A 15,153-nucleotide genomic window follows, 5' to 3' on the forward strand; every position below is an offset into this window, starting at 1 on the left:
TTCTCCCCCGCCCTCCATTTGGCAAATATGACATTAATTCTATCCTCCTGATTCTTGTTTACAAACAAAAACTAAAGCAGGAAATACCTGTGACTCGCTCAAAGTGGAAGTGGTCAGACGACGAGGATGTTTCGCTACAGGACTGTTTTGCTAGCACAGACCAATGGCATTGAGGAGTATACCACCTCAGTCATCGGCTTCATCAATAAGTTCATCAACGACGTCGTCCCCACAGTGACCGTACGTACATATCACAACCAGAAGCCATGGATTACAGGCAACATCCGCATCCAGCTAAAGGCTTGAGCTGCCGCTTTCAAGGAGCGGGACACTAATCCGGACATATATAAGAAATCCCGCTATGCCCTCAGACGAACAATCTAACAAGACAAGCGTCAATACATGATTAAGATTGAATCCTACTACACCGGCTCTGACAATCGTCGGATGTGGCAGAGCTTGAAAACTATTACGGACTACAAAGGGAAACCCACACGTGAGCTGCCCAGTGACGTGAGCCTACCAGACGAGATAAATGCCTTTTATGCTCGCTTCGAGGCAAGCAACACTGAAGCGTGCACGAGAGCACCAGCTGTTCTGGATAACGGTGTGATAACGCTTTCGGTAGCTGATGTGAGCAAGACCTTTAAACAGGTCAACATTCACAAAGCCGCGGGGCCAGACAGATTACCAGGACATGTCCTCAAAGCATGCACGGACCAACTGGCAAGTGTCTTCACTGACATTTTCAACCTCTCCCTGACCGAGTCTGTAATACCTACATGTTTCAAGCAGACCACGAAGGTAACCTGCCTAAATTATTACCACCCCATAGCACTCACATCGGTAGCCATGAAGTGCTTTGAAAGGCTGGTCATGGCTCACATCAACAGAATCCTCCCGGATACCCTAGTACCACTGCTGTTCGCTTACTGCCCCAACAGATCCACAGATGACGCAATCTCAATCGTACTCCACACTTCCCTTTCCCAACTGGACAAAAGGAACACCTATGTGAGAATGCTGATCATTGACTACAGCTCAGCGTTCAACACCATAGTGCCCATGAAGCTCATCACTAAGCTAAGGACCCTGGGACTAAACACCTCCCTCTGCAACTGGATCCTGGACTTCCTGGCTGGTCGCCCCCAGGTGGTAAGGGTAGGCAACAACACATCTGCCACTCGGATCCTCAACAATGGGGCCCCTCAGGGGTGTGTACTTAGTCCTCTCCTGAAAAGATTTGGCATGGGTCCCCAGATCCTCAAAAAGTTCTACAGCTGCACCATCGAGAGCATCCTGACCGGTCAGATCACCGCCTAGTATGGCAACTGCTTGGCATCTGACCGTAAGACGCTACAGAGGTACGGCCTAGTACATCACTGGGGCCAAGCTTCCTGCCATCCAGGACCTATATAATAGGCGGTGTCAAAGGAAAGCCCATAAAATTGTCAGAGACTCCAGTCACCCAAGTCATAGACTGTTCTCTCTGCTACCGCACGGTAACCGGTACCAGAGCGCCAAGTCTAGGTCCAAGAGGCTTCTGAACAGCTTCTACCCCAAACCATAAGACTGCTGAACAATTAATCAAATGGCCACCGGACTATTTACATTTACCCCCCCCCCCCCCCCCCCCCCATTTGTTTTGTACACTGCTGCGACTCGCTGTTTATTATCTATGCATATTCACTTCACCCCTACCTACATATACAAATTACCTCTAACCTGTACCCCCCACACTGACTCGGTACCAGTACCCCCTGTATATAGCCTCGTTATTGTTATGTTATTGTGTTACTTTTTATAATTTTTTACTTTAGTTTATTTGGTAAATATTTTCTTCACTCTTCTTGAACTGCACTGTTGGTTTAGGGCTTGTAAGTAAGCATTTCACGGTAAGGTCTACACTATTCGGCGCATGTGACAAATAAAATTTGATTTGATTTGATAAATCCACTTCAATCAGTGTAGACGAAGGGGAGGAGACCGGTTAAAGAAGGATTTTTAAGCCTTGAGACAGTTGAGAAATGGATTATGTAGGTGTGCCATTCAGAGGGTGAATGGGCAAGACAAAAGATTTAAGTGCCTTTGAATGGGGTGTGGTAGTAGGTGTCAGGCGCACTGGTTTGTGCCAAGAACTCTGGCTGTGTAATGGGGGATGCAACTAAATATTAGGAAGGTATTCCTAATGTTTTTTACACTCAGTGTATATCACTGAGAGACCACCCACTGGGCACACACTGGTTGAATCAACATTGTTTACACGTCATTTCAATAAAATGACGTTAAACCAATGTGGAATAGACATTGAATTGACATCTGTGCCCAGTGGGAGTACTCTGTTACCATGCCCATGGGGAAGAGTAAGCTTTGCACCAGAGGCCGTTAAGGCCCCTCATTGCTCCGCCTCTCAGTTCTAATGAGAGTGTGTGGAAAGAGGAGGAGAGAAAAACAGAACAATGGGAGATTAACATTGGTGTAGTGCAAAATGGATGAGGGAAAAAGAATGGTGGCAGAGAGAAAATTGGACAAAGGAGACAGAGAGAGAGAGACAGACAGAGAGCGAGAGAGACAGCGAGACAGAGAGAGATAAAGAGAGAGACAGAGAGAGAGAAAATGTTGTTTCAAAAGCAATGAGCAGCCCGCCAGCAGACAGTGGGAACGCAATGTGCTGAGTGAGCACTGAGGATGAGGAGTCATGGAGAGAGAGACTGAGGGAGAGAGAGGGAGAGAGAGAGAAAGAGGGGGAGAGGGGTTACAGAGTACAATGAGGAACGAGAGGCCCGTGTGTATGAGTGTGTACTAGGGAGGAGCCTCCACTACATCTGAACATCAGAACAATGCACTGACAGCCTCTATAAGCATCAGACTGTCAGTCAGTTTATAGAGCAAGGAAACATGAAAGAGACTGTGTGTGTGCCTGTATGCGTGTGTGTGTGTGTGTTTCTGGTTCAGACAGGTTCACTACTCGCGCTCCATCAGAGATCTGACAAAGCAGTAGGGATCAGAGGTCAGGGGTTGAGAATCAGAAAGCTGACTGATTGGCTCATAAACATTGACAGCCAATAGGGCTTCAGGGCCAAAGGTTATATGTTAGAGCTTGCAGTCGGAGCTGAGTGTGGAGAATTTAAAGTTCAAAGTCAAAGATATTGATACTGTTTGAGATTTGAATGTGCTAGTGGTGTAGTTTGATGAGGGCTTGCGTGTGTCTGTGTGTGTGTGTGTGTGTCATATGTTCTCTTTCACTTCAACATTTCTCTACACGTGCAGTACCAGTCAGAAGTTTGGACACACCTACTCATTCAAGGGTTTTTATTTATTTTTACTATTTTCTACACTGTAGAATAATAGTGAATGAATCAAAACTTTGAAATAACACATATGGAATCATGTAGTAACCAGAAAAGTGTTAAACAAATCAAAATGTATTTTAGATTTTAGATTCTTCAAAGTAGCCACCATTTGCCTTGATGAAAGCTTTGGCATTCTCTCAACCAGCTTCACCTGGAATGCTTTTCCAACAGTCTTGAATGAGTTCCCACATATGCTGAGCAATTTTTGGCTACTTTTCTGTCACTGCTGTCTAACTCATCCCAAACCTTCTCAGTTGGGTTGCGGTTGGGTGATTGTGGAGGCCAGATCATCTGATGCAGCACTCCAACACTCTCCTTCTTGGTCAAATAGCCCTTACACAACCTGGAGGTGTGTTGGGTCATTGTCCTGTTGAAAAATAAATGATAGTCCCACTAACACGCAAAACAGATGGGATGGCGTAGTGCTGCAGAATGCTGTGGTAGCCATGCTGGTTAAGTGTGCCTTGAATTCTAAATAAATCACAGACAGTGTCACCAGCAAAGCACCGCTACACCATCACACCTCCTCCTCCATGCTTCACGGTGGGAACCACAAATACAGAGATCATCCGTTCACCTGCTCTGCGTCTCACAAAGACACGGCGGTTGGAATCAAAAATATCACATTTGGACTGATCAGACCCAAGGACAGGTTTACAACGATCTAATGTCCATTGCTCATGTTTCTTGGCCCAAGCAAGTCTCTTCTTCTTATTGGTGTCATGAAGGCCTGATTCACGCTGTCTCCTCTGAACAGTTGATGTTGAGATGTGTCTGTTACTGGAACTCTGTTACTGTTACTGTTACCCGTAGGTTAAACTACGGGACACCTTATCTGTGGGATGAGCTTCTAGTTTCCTTATTCGGAATGTGTGTGTGTCTGTGTGTGAAGGGTGCAGAGTGCTGACTGAAGTGGAACACACATGCATACACACGCATGCACGCATACACACACCGATTCACGCACACGCACGCACACTCACTTTCGCCCTGCTTCCCCTTTGTGTGAATTGTACCGGATAGGAACACCCCTGATGCACACACAACCATGCACACACACACACTCACTCACACACATACGCACACACACACTTTTCTTGTTCTCTCTGTCTACCTGCTTCCACTTCCTGCTTCCTGTTCTCACTTTCCCCCTGGTGCCCTTTGTGTGAACTGTACGAGAAAGAAACATCCCTGACACACTCTGACACAATGCTCCAGAACGGGTGGTTTTCCTCTCTCCTCTTCCCTCATTCCCTCCTCTCATCCTCCAGGGTGAGTTCCCTTCCTACCTCTGATACCAAGGCTGCGATTCTCCACCCTTCTCCAAATAAAGTAGTGCACTATGTAGGGAATAGGGTGCATTTGGTAAGTAAGCCTCGTCCATGACTTGAACGGCTTTGTCTGAGCTTTAGGCCTACTACTGTAGCTTCGTTTTAAGGCCAGTGATGTTTTGGCTATATTCTCCTGGAGATTACACATGTTGGGTTTGGCTCTTACCTGCTCTGGTGCTTCCAGAGATTATCCACCCTTTTCAAGAAGTGTGCGGTTTCACACGCCCCGTCATAGATTTAACAATGGCGGAAACTATCTCCAGCCAACGTCTACACCAATCCTACACTTTTAAATCCATCACGGGAGTGTGCAAGTGCCCACTTTGGAATAGGGTCCCATTTGGGAAGCAGACATTGTTTACTTCAGCTTTCTGATCCCCTTTTCATGAACAATGTGCTGTGTTGTGTGCACTAGTCTACTACTCCTTTAGCAGAAGCAGAGTCCTAACCACAGCTTCCAAGCACCAAGCTATGAGGAACAAACAAACAGCCCAGAAAAACAAAGACTGAGCACAGCTGTAATGTGTACAAGACTATCCAGCCCTCCGACTTAGACTCGGTCCAACCGTGTGCCTACTCAGGCTTTTGCACATGAAATGTAATGATACATATAGTGTCAGCAGCAGTGTAGTACTACGGTGTAGTTTCGGGGAGATCGCTGATGATTGGTGTCAAGGTTGGACTTCTATCCATGTCCTGAGGACTTCAGGAAATGCCTTCGAAATCGGCCACTAGGGGCAACAGTGAGCACTATCACCATCAAGTGGGCTTGGGTTTTGCTTGGGTGTTGTGGACGGGCGTCGCGTCATCCCGTGGACACTGTTTTCTATTTTTATTTTACCCTATCCAAAACCTTAACCCTTGCTTTAAACATTCAGAATGACTGCCTTAACTTTACCCTTAACTTCTACATTTGATGTTCGGAGAAATAGAACAATACAGAGCAGCAGGAACAACAAAAACGCTTTCAAATTTGAAGTTTGGAGAACGTGGATGAACGTCTATTTCTGTAGTGAGAGCTTGTTGGTAGTTTTGCATTTTCCCCATTAATGGTTGAGTTTAGGATTGGGGCCAACTACTGCTTGGACATTGTCCAACCTCTCCGAGGACACACACACACACACACACACACACACACACACACACACACACACACACACACACACACACACACACACACACACACACACACACACACACACACACACACACACACACACACAAACACACACTCACTCACAGGTGCATGCATGTACATTCACTAATACATACACACACACACACACACACACACACACACACACACACACACACACACACACACACACACACACACACACACACACACACACACACACACACACACACACACATACACACACACAAAAAAACACACACACCTCAGAGGGCGCTGCCATCAGCACTTCTCATTACAGCAGGGCCCAGCTTTGAGTTTAATGGAATAAGGAGGTGAAAAATTAGGAGGAGGAGTAAGTGAAGAATGCAGTGAGCTACTGCAATCCCCATCATCCATCCGCCTGACTGTGACTCCTGCCACCTGACTCTGAGCTCTCCTGATTGCATTGCTTTGATTAGGCCTCCTCGCCCATCTCACCCTCCTCGCCCTCCTCGCCCACCTCACCCTCCTCACCCCTCTCAGTCCTCACCCACCTGCCCATTTCCTTCCCATTTCATCCCAGTCCAAAACACCTCACCCTTCTCAGTGTTCACCCTCCTCGCCCACCTCACCCTCCTCACCCCTTTCAGTCCTCACCCACCTGCCCGTTTCCTTCCCATTTCATCCCAGTCCAAAACACCTCACCCTTCTCAGTGTTCACCCTCCTCGCCCTCCTCGCCCACCTCACCCTCCTCACCCCTCTCAGTCCTCACCCACCTGCCCATTTCCTTCCCATTTCATCCCAGTCCAAAACACCTCACCCTTCTCAGTGTTCACCCTCCTCGCCCACCTCACCCTCCTCACCCCTCTCAGTCCTCACCCACCTGCCTGTTTCCTTTCCCTTTCATCCCAGTCCAAAACACACCAACCTCACCATAGAGATGATGATGATGTCCCCTACTGTCACCCTAACTATGTCTGAAATGACACCCATAGTGCACTACTTACAGTATACCTGATATAATGCACTACCTATACTGATATAGTGCACTACTTATACTGATATAGTGCACTACTTATACTGATTTAGTGCACTACTTATAACCATATAGTGCACTACCATAAACACTATGAATAGAAGCCATAGAGGCCTCACAGGCTACATAAGCTAAGCCAGCTCAACTAATAAAACAGCAGTATCACCTCAGGAATCTTAGTTCCTCCAAATCTGCAAAAGTTCACTTCTGATCCCAGCTTTGCGTGGAGGAGGGGAGAGGGGGGGGGGGGGGTGGGCTGAAGAAGGGGGTGGAGGTGGACTTGAAGGAAAATAGGTGTACCTTAAGCTCATAAAGAACTCCCTCAGCCCACTTTGAGGAAACTCAGCGAAGCAGACAGAGAACAAAGGGAAGAGTTTGAACATGGCAGTTTGAGTTCAGTGATCTGACGATAAGGCCTCTCACGTGAGATAGGAGGAGAGATCAGGGTCATTTTCATTTGGCACCAAACGAACAGAAGAAACAGGGAGGGGCACTGTCTGAACTTATCCAATAAGAAACGGCCCTTTTTGTATTATGTTGCAAAACCTTGTGCTATGGTGTAAAAAAATAAAAAAATAAAAAAATCTTTCACCTTTATTTAACCAGGTAGGCCAGTTGAGAACAAGTTCTCATTTACAACTGCAACCTGCCCAAGATAAAGCAAAGCAGTGCAACAAAAACAACAACACAGAGTTACACATCAACAAACGTACAGTCAATAACACAAAATAAAAGAAAAAAAGAAAGATCTATGTGCAGTGTGTGCAAATGTAGAAGAGTAAGGAGGTAGGCAATAAATAGGCCATAGAGGCGAAAATAATTACAATTTAGCATTAATACTGGAGTGATAGATGTGCAGATAATGATGTGCAAGTAGAGATACTGGGGTGCAAAAGAGCAAAAGGGTAAGTAATAATATGGGGATGAGGTAGTTGGGTGTGCTATTTACAGATTGGCTGTGTACGGGTACAGTGATCGGTAAGACGTTCTGACAGCTGATGCTTAAAGTTAGAGAGGGAGATATAAGACTCCAGCTTCAGAGATTTTTGCAATTCGTTCCAGTCATTGGCAGCGGAGAACTGGAAGGAGAGGGGGCCAAAGGAAGTGTTTATTTATTATTTTCCACCATATTCTGCAAATAAATTCATTAAAAACCCTACAATGTGATTTTCTGGATTTTTTTTTCTCATTTTGTCTGTCATAGTTGAAGTGTACCTATGATGAAAATTACAGGCCTCTCTCATCTTTTTAAGTGGGAGAACTTGCACAATTGGTGGCTGACTAAATACTTTTTTGCCCCACTGTACCTGCTGGAGCGCCTGCTACGGGTGGGTGTTGCTATGGTGACCAGTGAGCTGAGATAAGGCGGGGCTTTACCTAGCAAAGACTTATAGATGACCTGGAGCCAGTGGGTTTGGCGACGGATATGTAGTGAGGGCCAGCCAACGAGAGCAGACAGGTCGAAGTGTTGGGTAGTATATGGGGCTTGGTGATAAAACGGCGAGGCTACATACAGCGAGGCTACATACAGACACCGGTTAGTCAGGCTGATTGAGGTAGTATGCACATGTAGATATGGTTAAAGTGACTATGTATATATGATGAACAGAGAGTAGCAGTAGCGTAAAGTAGTGATGCTAGTCGGGCGGGAGGGTGCGGGCAGCAATCGGTTGAAGAGCATGCACTTAGTTTTACTTGCATTTAAAAACAGTTGGAGGCCACGGAAGGAGTGTTGTATGGCGTTGAAGCTCGTTTGGAGGTTTGTTAGCACAATGTCCAAAGAAGGGCCAGATGTATACAGAATGGTGTCGTCTGCGTTGAGGTGGATCAGAGAATCACCAGCAGCAAGAGCGACATCAAATCAAATCAAATTACATTTTATTTGTCACATACACATGGTTAGCAGATGTTAATGCGAGTGTAGCGAAATGCTTGTGCTTCTAGTTCCGACAATGCAGTAATAACCAACGAGTAATCTAACCTAACAATTCCACAACTACTACCTTATACACACAAGTGTAAAGGGATAAAGAATATGTACATAAAGATATATGAATGAGTGATGGTACAGAACGGCATAGGCAAGATGCAGTAGATGGTATAGAGTACAGTATATACATATGAGATGAGTAATGTAGGGTATATAAACATAAAGTGGCATAGTTTAAAGTGGCTAGTGATACATGTATTACATAAAGATGGCAAGATGCAGTAGATGATATAGAGTACAGTATATACATATACATATGAGATGAGTAATGTAGGGTATGTAAACATTATATTAAGTGGCATTGTTTAAAGTGGCTAGTGATACATTTTTACATATATTTCCATCAATTCCCATTATTAAAGTGGCTGGAGTTGAGTCAGTATGTTGGCAGCAGCCACTAAATGTTAGTGGTGGCTGTTTAACAGTCTGATGGCCCTGAGATAGAAGCTGTTTTTCAGTCTCTCGGTCCCTGCTTTGATGCACCTGTACTGACCTCGCCTTCTGGATGATAGCGGGGTGAACAGGCAGTGGCTCGGGTGGTTGTTGTTATATCATTGATATATACAGAGAAAAGAGTCGGCCCGAGAATTGAACCCTGTGGCTCCCCCATAGAGACTGCCAGAGGTCCGGACAACGGGCCCTCCGATTTGACACACTGAACTCTATCTGAGTAGTTGGTGAACCAGGCGAGGCAGTAATCATTTGAGAAGCCAAGGCTATTGAGTCTGCCGATAAGAATGTGGTGATTGACAGAGTCGAAAGCCTTGGCCAGGTCGATGAAGACGGCTGCACAGTTTGTAGAAATTGTAGAACGGCAGGGCAGGATGTATATAGGTCTATAACAGTTGTTTGCTCATGATTTGGAAATGAATGAATACGGCCCAGATGTGTTTGTAAATGAGTGACCGTATCAAGGACACTAGTTTGGGCAAGGTTGGTTCTGGTGATCAACCGCCACTATGGCTGAATGTATATGGATGGTCATAAACATTATCCTTTTAAACATTAATGATTGGGGGTTAAACTATGTGGATTTAACGAATAATTATATTTAAATGATGAAGAATCTATAGACCGAGAGGGAGCAATTCACTACTCTTGTCTCTTCATCTCTTCTGGAATATAAACAACAAAGGCTGTGTCCCAAGTTACCCTATTCTCTATACAGTTCACTACTTTTGACCAGGCCCCAAAGGGTTCTGGTCAAAAGTAGTGCACTATGAAGGGATAGGGTGCCATATGGGTTTTTGAATGCTTCTGTTCCAATGATGGAGAGTCTACTACTTACAGGGCCTTCGGAAAGTATTCAGACCACTTGACCTTTTTCCACATTTTGTTACATTACAGCCTTATTCTAAAATGGATTAAAAAAAAGAAAATCCTCAGCATAAACACAATACCCCATAATGACAAAGCAAAAACAAGTTGTTAGAAATTTTTGCCAATTTATAAAAAAAAAAAAACTGAAATACCTTATTTACATAAGTATTCAGACCCTTTGCTATGAGACTCGAAGTTGAGCTCAGGTGCATCCTGTTTCCATTGATCATCCTTGAGATGTTTCTACAACTTGATTGGAGTCCACCTGTGGTAAATTCAATTGATTGGACATGATTTGGAAAGGCACACACCTGTCTGTAAGGTCCCACAATTGACAGTGCAAAAACCAAGCCATGAGGTCGAAGGAATTGTCCTTAGAGGTCCGAGACAGGATTGTGGCGAGATACAGATCTGGGGAAGGGTATGAAAACACTTCTGCAGCATTGAAGGTCCCTAAGAACACAGAAGCCTCCATCATTCTTAAATGGAAGAAGATCGGAACCACAAAGACTCTTCCTGGAGCTGACTACCAGGCCAAACTGAGAAAACAGGGGAGAAGGGCCTTGGTCAGGGAGGTGACCAAGAACCTTATGGTCACACTGACAGAGCTCTAGAGTTCCTCTGTGGAGATGGGAGAACCTTGCAGAAGGACAACCATCTCTGCAGCACCACCAATCAGGCCTTTATGGTAGAGTGGCCAGACGGAAGCCACTCCTCAGTAAAAGGCACATGACAGCCAGCTTGGAGTTTGCCAAATGGCACCTAAAGAGTTTCAGACCATGAGAAACAAGATGGTCTGGTCTGATGAAACCAAGATTGAACTAAACCAAGATTGAACTCTTTGGCCTGAATGTCAAGTGTCACGTCTGGAGGAAACCTGGCACCATCCCTACGGTGAAGCATGGTGGTGGCAGCATCATGCAGTGGGGGTGTTATTCAGCGGCATGCACTGGGAGACTAGTCAGGATCGATGCAAAGATGAACGGAGCAAAGTACAGCAAAATCCTTGATGAAAACCTGCTTCAGAGCGCTCAGGACCTCAGACTGGGATGAAGGTTCACCTACCAACAGGACAACGACCCATAGCATACAGCCAAGACAACGCAGGAGTGGCTTCGGGACAAGTCTCTGGATGTCCTTGAGTGGTCCAGCCAGAGCCCGGACTTGAACCGAGCCCGGACTTGAATCGAACATTTCTGGAGAGACCTGAAAATAGCTGTGCAGCAATGCTCCCCATCCAACCTGACAGAGCTTGAGATTATTTGCAGAGAAGAATGGGAGAAACTCCCCAAATACAGGTGTGCTAAGCTTGTAGCATTATACCCAAAAAGACTCGAGGCTGTAATTGCTGCCAAAGGTGCTTCAACAAAGTACTGAGTAAAGGTTCTGAATGCTTACAGTACCAGTCAAAAGTTTGAACCCACCTACACATTCAAGGGTTTTTCTTTATTTTTACTATTTTCTACATTGCAGAATAATAGTGAAGACATCAAAACTATGAAATTACACATATTGAATAATGTAGCAACCAAAAAAGTGTTAAACAAATCAAATTGTATTTTTATATTTTAGATTCTTCATAGTAGCCACCCTTTCTCCTTGATGACAGCTTTGCACACTCTTGGCATTCTCTCAACCAGCTTCATGAGGTAGTCACCTGGAATGCATTTCAATTAACAGGTGTGCCTTGTTATAAGTTAATTTGTGGAATTTCTTTCCTTCTTAATGCGTTTGAGCCAATCAGTTGTGTTGTGACAAGGTAGGGGTGGTATACAGAAGATAGCCCTATTTGGTAAAAGACCAAGTCCATATTATGGCAAGAAGAGCTCAACTAAGCAAAGATAAATGACAGTCCATCATTACTTTAAGATGTGAAGGTCAGTCAAAATGTCAAGAACTTTTAAAGTTTCTTCAAGTGCAGTCGCAAAAACCATCATGCTCTATGATGAAACGGTCTTTCCTGAGGACAGCCACAGGAAAGGAAGACCCAGAGTTACCTCTGCTGCAGAGGATAAATTCATTAGAGTTACCAGCCTCAGAAATTGCAGCTTAAGTAAATACTTCACAGAGTTCAAGTAACAGACACATCTCAACATCAACTGTTTAGAGGAGACTGCGTGAAACAGGCCTTCATGGTCGAATTGCTGCAAAGAAACCACTACTAAAGGACACCAATAAGAAGAAGAGACTTGCTTGGGCTAAGAAACACGAGCAATGAACATTAGACAGGTGGAAATCTGTCCTTTGGTCTGATCAGTCCAAATTTGAGATTTTTGGTTCCAACCGGCGTGTCTTTGTGAGATGCAGAGTAGGTGAATGGATGATCTCTGCATGTGTAGTTCCCACCGTGAAGCATGGAGGAGGAGGTGTGATGGTGTAGCGGTGCTTTGCTGGTGACACTGTCTGTGATTTATTTCGAATTCAAGGCACACTTAACCAACATGGCTACCACAGCATTCTGCAGCGATACGCAATTCCATCTGGTTTGCACTTAGTGGGACTATCATTTGTTTTTCAACAGGACAATGAACCAACACACCTCCTGGCTGTGTAAGGGCTATTTGACCAAGAAGGAGAGTGATGGAGTGCTGCATCAGATGACCTGGCCTCCACAATCACCTGACCTCAAACAAATTGAGATGGTTTGGGATGAGTTGGACCCCAGAGTGAAGGAAATGCAGCCAACAAGTGCTCCGCATATGTGGGAACTTCTTCAAGACTTTTGGAAAAGCATTCCAGGTGAAGCTGGTTGAGAGAATGCCAAGAGTGTGCAAAGCTGTCATCAAGGAGAAAGGGTAGCTACTTTGAAGAATCATTTTGATTTGTTTAACACTTTTTTGGTTACTAAATGATTCCATATGTGTTATTTCATAGTGTTGATGTCTTCACTAGTATTCTACAATGTAGTAAATAGTAAAAATAAAGAAAAACCCTTGAATGAGTAGGTGTGTCCAAACTGTTGACTGTACTGTATGTAAATGTAATATTTCTGTTTTTTTGTTTTTAAAAATAAATTAGCAAACATTTCTAAAAAAACGTTGTCATTATGTGGTATTGTGTGTAGATTGATGAGGAAAATATGTTAAATACATTTTAGAATAAGGCTGTAACCTAACAAAATGTGGAAATAGTCAAGGGGTCTGAATACTTTCCGAAGGCACAGTAGCTCTGGTGATCAGATTTAGTGATCAGATTTAGAAATCATACGTAGCGTAGTTCGCTGGTTACATCGGGTTTCCATTTCTACTGGTAACGTGGGTGTAAATAACTTGTATTTACAAAAAAAGGTCAGTTCAGTCATCTTAATTTACAGTAATGATGGGGATAATGTCATGACAGTTTCGGTTTGCGCTGAAGATCAAAGAGATTATCAAACCACCTCACAGAGAGATAAAGAATGACTGTTAACTGTTGAAGTGATGCAATAGGCATCAATGATAATTAGCCTTCATTAGAAGCTTAAAAACCTACATTATAAGTTGAAAGTGATCAATAACAAGTAATAGAGTAGGTGACCTTATGCTACTTAACCCAAACCTTGTTCTAGTCTGTGTGAACTCACTATATAAACCTGACTGCAAACCAACTCTCAGCAAACCTGAGCAGCAGTGGTCAGTTACATTTTCTACTAGGCCTATTCATAATTCACACACAATCAAACCTTTGCAAATATACATCAAAATTAGGACATTATATATACCCATTTTATTTTATTTTTTACTTACCAACAATAATTCCGCAAGCGCTCACAAGACCGATCTCTTTCTTCAGAGCCACCCCTCCTTCTCCTGACTCTTTCCCGGACTCGGGGACAGCATCCCCGCCAGACGCCGATGAACATCCTCGTTGCCTTGGTCCGTCCGTCATTTTTCTGATAAGAGTTGTTCAGTCCTCGTTGACACTTGCTGCTGCAGCTGTGCCTGTGGTCGCTCTCAGTTGACAGCTAAAGAGCGCTTGGACGCAGGGGCTCAATTTGCGCTTTGGTAAGACAGCACAAGACACTTCACCCAAAGTTGTCGAAGATGATCAGATACAAGTTATTTTGACTTGTTGCTGTATGCTGGTATAGCTATTCAACCCTTAACAAATCGAATGGAGATTTCAGATATTATGGGCACCGCACTACACAAATGGGTAATTTATATATACATAAAGTCAGTGCACTTACACTTTATGTAAACTTTGTTTTTAGCTCTGTATCATCGTCATGTTTCTGTTGTCCAGAATGCCAATGTATTTGTTGTTATAATGTTGCACTCGTGCGCTGCTTGCGCACTAAGGAATTTTGTCAAATAAAAAAACAAATGCCTAGTTTGCGCTACGGGCAACCACAACAAAACATTAGATGAGATAGCTTTCTATCTCGTTTGACCAGTAATGCGACTAGCACATTTGTGATTTCATTGTGATATAATATATTTTCACTGTTTGACGTCTTATTGAAAATGGCTAAGCAAACAAGTAACACGTATTCAATAGTACATTTAGTGAACAAGAATTGCGTATTCCAGTGACATACTGCGAAAGAAACCTCCTGTCACAAAACAATAGCTTTCACTGCTTCCTTGTTTCCAGGCAAGAGCTCGAGAGACCCGACTAAAGCATCCCCTTTTTTTTTTACTCACAAACAAAACTTGTTGAAAAACACACGGCTGTGTCTTCCCACCCCAAAATCGACCCTCAATAAAAATTTCCTTTCTGGTCTTCAGACACGAGCTGTATCCTTGCCGCTTTGGTTTGACTCAGCAGTGAGCAAGATATTGGGTAAATATACATATCCCTTCATATGAGTACAGTAGGACCGCCCCTTTACCGCTTCTAGCCCGCTCCTCTTCTCTCCACCACTATTTCCTGAGCTTGTTTTCTTCCTTCAGTTCAGCCTGTTCCATATACCCAAACCCTCCTCCCCCATATTCAAGCAATCAGCTGTTCCTTCACCCACCTCTGCTCCATACAGTACACTACCATATCCCCCCCCAAAACACACAGCAAACGTAGTACTACA

At 44.2% G+C, this 15,153-nt stretch overlaps 1 protein-coding gene across 1 annotated transcript in view; it reads right to left on the minus strand.

Moving 5' to 3' along the window:
- The window catches only part of LOC120049727 (large neutral amino acids transporter small subunit 2-like), a 34,545-nt gene extending 19,636 nt beyond the window's left edge, over positions 1-14,909 (minus strand). The window contains exon 1 of the mRNA XM_038996091.1: positions 13,874-14,909. Within this exon, the coding sequence (XP_038852019.1) occupies positions 13,874-14,015 (142 nt within the window). The 5' untranslated portion in view covers positions 14,016-14,909. The remainder of the gene's footprint in view (positions 1-13,873) is intronic.
- Between the last annotated feature and the right edge of the window lie 244 nt (positions 14,910-15,153).

This window comes from Salvelinus namaycush, chromosome 6 (assembly GCF_016432855.1).
Source record: "Salvelinus namaycush isolate Seneca chromosome 6, SaNama_1.0, whole genome shotgun sequence".
Lineage (NCBI taxonomy): Eukaryota > Metazoa > Chordata > Actinopteri > Salmoniformes > Salmonidae > Salvelinus > Salvelinus namaycush.